At 53.8% G+C, this 7,482-nt stretch overlaps 1 protein-coding gene across 1 annotated transcript; it reads left to right on the top strand.

Moving 5' to 3' along the window:
• Positions 1 to 5,449: 5,449 nt before the first annotated feature.
• Positions 5,450 to 5,980, top strand: LOC118472045 (uncharacterized). The gene has a single exon (XM_035959104.1). It carries the CDS (start codon positions 5,450 to 5,452, stop codon positions 5,978 to 5,980), a length of 531 nt encoding a protein of 176 aa, XP_035814997.1.
• The last annotated feature ends 1,502 nt before the right edge of the window (positions 5,981 to 7,482 follow it).

Here is a 7,482-nt window from a genome sequence, read left to right on the forward strand (position 1 = left end):
CCAGGTGTAGTCGACGCACATCCTCCATTTCCCACCTTTCTTTTTCACAAGCATAGGGTTAGCTAACCATTCGGGATGGAATACCTCTTTGATGAACCCTGCAGCCATCAGCTTGTGGACCTCCTCGCCTATGGCCCTGCGCTTCTCTTCGTCAAAGCGGCGTAGGTGCTGCTTCATGGGTCGGGCTCCAGCTCGGATATCCAGCGAGTTCTCGGCGACATCCCTCGGTATGCCCGGCATGTCCGAGGGACTCGACGCAAAAACTTCGGCGTTTGCACGGAGAAAGTCGACGAGCACTGCTTCCTATTTGGGTCGAGCTCGGAGCCGATCCGGACCTTCTTGTCGGCGTCGTCGCTGGGGTCAAGAGGGATGGACTTAACCACCTCGGTCGGTTCGAAGTTGCCGGCGTGGCGCTTCACATCAGGCACCTCCTTGGAGAGGCACTCTAGGTCGGCGATGAGGGCCTCGGACACGGCAAGGGCCTCAGCGTACTCCACGCATTCCACGTTGCATTCGTACGCCTGGTGGTACATGGATCCGACGGTGATGACTCCGTTGGGGCCTGACATCTTGAGCTTGAGGTATGTGTAGCTCGGGACGGCCATGAACTTGGCATAGCATGGTCTCCCCAGCACCGCATGGTAGGTCCCTCAGAACCCGACCACCTCGAACGTGAGGGTTTCCCTGCGGAAGTTGGAGGGAGTTCCGAAGCAGACGGGCAAATCGAGTTGTCCAAGGGCAGGACGCGCTTTCCCGGGACGATCCCGTGAAAGGGCGCCGCACCGGCCCGGATCATGGACAGATCGATCCCCAAGAGCCCGAGGGTCTCAGCGTAGATGATGTTGAGGTTGATGCCTCCGTCCATGAGGACCTTGGTGAGTCTAGCGTTTCTGATGATAGGGTCGACAACGAGCGGGTACCTTCCTAGGCTCGCACGCAGTCAGGGTGGTTGCCTTGGTCGAAGGTGATGGGCTTGTCGGACCAGTCTAGGTAAACTGGCGCCGCCACCTTCACTGAGCAGACCTCCCACCGCTCTTGCTTGCGGTGCCGAGCCGAGGCGTTTGCCACTTGCCCACCGTAGATCATGAAGCAGCCGTGGACCTCCGGCAACTCCTCTGCCTTGTCGCCCTCCTTCTTGTTGTTGTCTTGGCCTTTGCTATCTCCCGCTGGGGACCCGACTTTATGGAAGTAGCACCGAAGCATGACGCATTCCTCAAGGGTGTGCTTGACGAGACCCTGGTGATAGGGGCACGACTCCTTGAGCATCTTGTCGAACAGGTTGGCCCCTCCGTGAAGCTTCCGAGGGTTCCTGTGCTCGGCAGCAGCGACAAGATCTACGTCAGCGGCGTGGCGCTTTGCTTGCGCCTTCTTCTTGGCCTTCTTCTTCATGCCCCGCTGGGCGGACGCCTCGGGGACGTCTTCCTGCTGCCGTCCCTGAGGCTGCTTGTCCTTCTGGAAGATGGCTTCGACCGCCTCCTGACCAGAGGCAAACTTGGTGGTGATGTCCATCAATTCACTCGCCTTGGTGGGAGTCTTGCGCCCTAGTTTGCTCACCAGGTCGCGGCAAGTGGTGCCGGCGAGGAACGCCCCAATGACATTCGAGTCGGTGATATTGGGCAGCTCGGTGCGCTGCTTTGAAAACCGTCGGATGTACTCTCGCAGGGATTCCCCTGGCTGCAGGCGGCAGCTTCAGAGATCCCATGAGTTCCCAGGGCGCACGTACGTGCCCTGGAAATTTCCAGCGAAGGCCTTGACCAGGTCGTCCCAGTTGGAGATCTGCGCAGGAGGCAGACGCTCCAGCCAGGCTCGGGCGGCGTCGGAGAGGAATAGGGGGAGGTTGCAGATGATGAGGTTGTCATCGTCCGTTCCTCCCAGCTGGCATGCCAGCCGGTAGTCCGCAAGCCACAACTTCGGCCTTGTTTCCCCCGAGTACTTGGTGATGGTAGTCGGGGTTCAGAACCGGGCCGGGAACGGCGCCCGTCGTATGGCCTGGCTGAAGGCTCGTGGACCTAGTGGTTCGGGCGAGCGTCTTCGATCCTCCTCACTGTGGTAGTGTCCTCCACGCCTGGGGTGGTAGCCTCGGCGCACCTTCTCTTCGAGGCGGGCTCGACGGTCGCGGCGGTGGTGCTCATCGCCGAGGCGATCCGAGGCTGCAGGCGTCCCATCCCGCGTGTGCCCGGTGCGGACCGAGGCCTCCCGCATGAGTCGGGAAGTCGTTGCGCGATGCTCCGAGGGGCACCCTTGCCTTCGGGAGATAGAGATTTTGGCCCGTCGGACCGCGGCACCCTCCAGGAGATTCTTGAGTTCTCCCTGGATACGCCGCCCCTCGGTGGTGGATGGCTCCGGCATTGCTTGGAGTAGCATTGCTGCTGCAGCTAGATTCTGGCCGACCCCGCTGGAGGCCGGGGGCAGCCTTGCCCGGGCATCGTCAACGATACGGTGTTTGACGTCCCGGGCCCGATGACGGGCTTCTCCGGCGAGTGCTCGGCCTGACCTCTCCTGCTCGATGTTTTGCCGGAGCTGCACAAGTTGCCCTGCTTCCTCGTCGAGCTTGGCCTGCATCTCGCGGATTTGCTCGAGCTCTGTGTCCTGACCCCCCGCAGGGACTGGGACCACAGCTAGCTCCCGCGGGATGTCAACGCGAGACGCAGGCCCAGGGGGGCGTCATCCTCTGGCATACTGAGGTGGTTGCCTTCGTTGTGACCCCCTAGATCGACGTGGAAACATTCACGACTTGGGCCACAACCCTCGTCGTCAAGGCTATGGCCATCATCAGAGCAACCGGAGAGGCATCAGTCACATGCGGTCATGAAGTCTCGCATGGCACTGGGATTACGGAGCCCGAAGAAATCCCAACCGGAGTCGGGATCGTCTTCTTCCTCGGAACCCAGGGGCCCGTAGGTTGAGACGGCCGTCAGTCGGTCCCAGGTTGACCACATATGGTATCCCGGGATGTCAGGATATGCCCTAGCGAAAGCGCTCACCGAAGAGGGGTCGTTTGGTGGATTGAAGCTGAATCTAAAAGGGATAGGACGGAAAACGGACAGTACCTCTTGATCGATGGACGGTGGTGAAGTCGCGTCGGGGGTGGATTGCACCGTCATCTCAGGTACAAGGCTAATGCCTAGCAAGTCCTTCGCAAGAGTGCTGGCGTCATCAGTCCGCTTGGGGTTGGCACGTCATGGGGAAACGACATCCGTCGTTGTTTCAGGTGCGAGGACAACACCCGACATGTCCCCCACTGGGTGCCGGCGTCGTCGACTCGCTCTGGACCGACAGCCGACGAGGTGCCGCCTCCTGCCTGGCCACGGTTGCCCCGTCTCCTCCTCCTGCGGCGAGGAGGGTGGCGGGGCAAACTCGGATGCTGCTCTTCCGCCATGGGGGGAAGACATCGTCGAGTTCGCCGCCACCGGGCGAGCTGACGACCGTCGTTGTTGTCGTGCTACGCGGGGAGGAGTACCATGTCGTAGCTGCCGTCGAGGGACATGAACTCGAGACTCCCGAAGCGGAGCACCATCCCGGGCTGAAGAGGTTGCTGAAGACTACTCATCTAGAACTCAACGGGAAGGTGTTCGTTAACACGCAGCAAGACCCTACCTGGCGCGCCAACTGTCGACGTTTTGGACCCGGGGGACCCTCAACCGAGCCAACCAGTGAATTTTATCGCTGCGTGCCCCTGCCCAGAAGGGTTGGCGCAAGATGGAACACAACGGGGAATGTAGTATCTCGCACCGGGGGATGCTCGTAGTAGGGGTTACAAGCGTCGCACGAGAGAGAGAGCCTGTTTGTTTGCTCGTCCCCACGCGACCCCCCCCCCCCCTTAAGAAGGCCTTGGACCTCCCTTTTATAGATGCAAGGAGAGGTTCCAGATGTACAATGGGGGGTGTAGCTATGCGCTAACGTGTCCGGTAGAGGAGTGCCTGAGCCCTGTGTACATGCCAACGTGGCTGTCGGAGAAGTGCTTGAGCCCTGTGTACGCGATAACGTGGCCGTCGGAGAAGTGCCTGAGCCCTATAGAAGCACAGCTGGCGGTGCGGCTGGGATCCTGCTGACGTCTCCTTGCTTCCGTAGGGGGCTATGAACCACCGACATCATGGACGCACGCGGGGAACCATCATTACCTGTTACCGAGGTGAGCCAGATGGGACACCGGTCTTGTTCCCTCGTAGCCTGAGCTAGCTAGGGGTAGGGTAATGATGTATCTCCTATGGCACGGTCGGTGCGAGCCCAAGGTCGGGCGAGGCGGAGACTTCTCCTGAGGCCAAGGCCGGGGTCGGGTGAGGACGCGATTCCTCTCGAGGCCGAGGCTGAGGCCGAGTCCTGGGGTCGGGCGAGGCGGAGACCTCTTCCCGAGGCCGAGGCCTAAGGTCGGGCGAGGCGGAGCTTCCTGTTGCACCCGAGGCTGAACTCGGCTGTTGTCAGTCTTACCCCGGTGGGTGGCACAGCAGTCGGAGCGGGGCGAGCGGCGTTGTTCTCCTGTCAGGTCGGTCAGTGAAAGGGCGAAGTGACTGCGGTCACTTCGACCTTGCCGACTGAGCCGTGCGTGTCAGGATAAGGTGTCAGGCGATCCCCGCATTAAATGTGCATGTGATACAGTCGGTTGGTGAGGCGATTTGGCCAAGGTTGCTTCACAACGAAGCCTGCCCGAGCTGGGCTTCGGGCGAGTCGAGGGTGCGCCCACCGCCTGAAGAGGCCCTCGGGCGAGGCGTGAATTTGTCCGGTACTACTGTTCCCGCCCGAGGCCGGGCTCGGGCGAGGCGAGATTGCGTCCCTTGGTAGACAAGGCCTTGACCTGAACTGTGCCCATTAGTCTTTGCGGTTTGTGCTGAGGGTGGTTACCAACCGCGTTTAGGAGTGTTGGGGGTACCCCTAATTACGGTACCCGACAATATTTAACAACCTCCTTCCAAAATGTTTTACTGTTTTACAATTTATATTTTAGAGTTTAACAACCTCCTTCCAAAATGTTGGTTGTTTTAGTTATGTTCTAGGTCAAACTTCTCTAACTATGACCAAGTGTATAGAAACATGTACCATGTACAACATCAAAATTAGTTCTGTTAAATCCACCATGAAAACATGTCTTGATAGTGCATTTATTTGTATTGTTGCTTGTAAGTATTGACAGATTGTCGTATATGCTTGTTAAAGTTATATTCTGGGCACTTTCAGGGCAATTTTATTGCCCAGATGAATCCTGCTTGCCACTATTTTACGGTTTTACTGTTATATTCTCGGAACTACTTGGAAAGGGTAAATTGTTTTACTGTTTTACAATTTATATTTTATTGTTACTATAATCTGTTTTATAGTGTCTACAAAATGCTATAGCTATTTCAGATTTTACAATTTTTGTAAACAGTGTTGCTTAATTTGAATCTATACATTATTTTAGAAAAAACCATCTGAAGCTAAATTTTTCAACAAGCCACTTGAGAACTACCATTACATGGCTATCATATTTGGGAATCAGCAAGGAACTGGACTGTTTGCAAAATGTACCAGTGATCCCCTAGGTTTCGACACATCTGAAAGTGCAGGTACATATGGTGTGGATTATTCTGGAGACTTGGCTGGTCATGAGAGTAACAATGCAAGTCCAACTCATGATAGTGGAGAATCATTGAACCCAAGTGGTCCAATTCGTGATGGTGGAGACTCATCTACTCGAAGTGGTGCAAGAAGGAACAGAGGGTGCATGATGATGGAAGATGAGGATCCATTGATATGCACTGTCACTGAAGCTTTTAAGACTCTTTCAGATGCAATCAAGCAGTCAGCACCACAACCACGTTTGATAATCCCACCCAACCTATGGACTATGATGAAACAGATTCCTGTCTTTGAAAGGAAACATATAGCACACTACTATGGCTACTTGTGTGAGAATCCAGCCCTTGCTTATGCCTTTCTAGAGATGGGACTAGATGATCAAATGGTATGGGTGTCTATGTACATCAAGACTCATCTTTCTGATTGATGCATCAAAAAAGCAGATTAGCCTAAAACTTGTATCTGAAACTTTTTAGTTAATTCTATGATGGATGGAGTCTCTGAAACTTCTCTTTGAACATTGATATGTATGCTGCATAACTCACTACACCAAAAACATAAACTTCCTACGGGTTTTTAACTTCCTACAGCTTTTATAACAAACCGTAGGAAATAAATAACTTTCGAGAGGCAACTGGTAGCTCTAGGAAATAAACATAACTTCCTACGGTATTTTACAAAAGCTGTAGGAAGTTAGCTTTCACATGCTACCCCGTGCGTGTCGTCAAACGAGCCGCTAACTTCCTACGACCTGCTTTAGGAAGTTAACTTCTCCTGCTAACTTCTTACGACCTACTCTAGGAAGTAAGCTTCTCCTGCTAACCTCCTACGGCCTACTCTAGGAAGTGAGATTCTCCTGCTAACTTCCTATGGCTTCCTCTAGGAAGTTAGCTTCAGTTGCTGACATGCGGGTGCAGTCAAATGAGCCGCTAACTTCCTACGGCCGCCTCTAGGAAGTTAGCTGTCCATGCTAACTTCCTATGACCTCCTCTAGGAAGTTAGCTTTTAGCTTTTGACCAGTCAAACGAGCCGCTAACTTCCTACGACTTGCTCTAGGAAGTTAATTAACTTTCTAGAGTACATGTACAATCTCTAGCAAGTTAAGTAACTTCCTACTTGCAAAGTGGAAATTTGTCACTCCCACCCCTCTCTTCTTCCAGCAACCACCACCACTTCTTCCTCCCAAATTCTTCTCCACGTAGCAAGGTGCAGAGGCACCTCTCCTTAGCGTCGTCCCAAACCTCCCAGCCATGGTGCAGGTCTCATCCTCGGCTCCCTCACCTTCCACAAGCAGCAGTCGGCCCCCTCCTCTAGCTCGTCCTCCCCCTGCTCTCCGACCAGCAAGAAGCAAGCGGCCTCTCCAGCTTTCCCATGGCACTCAGCTGGCCATGGCACCCTCCCTCTGATCCTTCTCCATGGATGCCGACCAGGGACACCAGCAGCCAGTGCCCCCAGCTCGAGCACCTCCCTTGGCGACGTCCAGCCATTCTTCCATTCACTACAACACTTATGGCCTTCTATGACAAATAATCGATGACACTAGAGTAATTTGTCATTATGTCATCTTGTTTTTGATGATTTTTAGAAGATGACTCAGTATAATGATGAAAATTTAACCTTCGTCATTAAATCTGTCATAACGTACTCTAACATTACGTTTGTGACAATTTTATGACACTTTATGAACGCTATAAGAATAAATCGTCTAGTCTTCTCAACTTGTGACAATATTGCACGACAATGCATATATGTCATAGACATATGATGTTGTATATATTTTTTAAAAACATTACTATCTATGATAGCTCACGTGACACACCAAATCTGGACAAAGCCTTCTAGTGTCTTTTATCCTTCATTGCATATTGAATCACCTTGAGATGTTTATAAATGTTTTGTTGGCAATTTCATTATCTTGAATCACTTTCA

Source organism: Zea mays, chromosome 5 (assembly GCF_902167145.1).
Source record: "Zea mays cultivar B73 chromosome 5, Zm-B73-REFERENCE-NAM-5.0, whole genome shotgun sequence".
Classification (NCBI taxonomy): Eukaryota; Viridiplantae; Streptophyta; class Magnoliopsida; order Poales; family Poaceae; genus Zea; species Zea mays.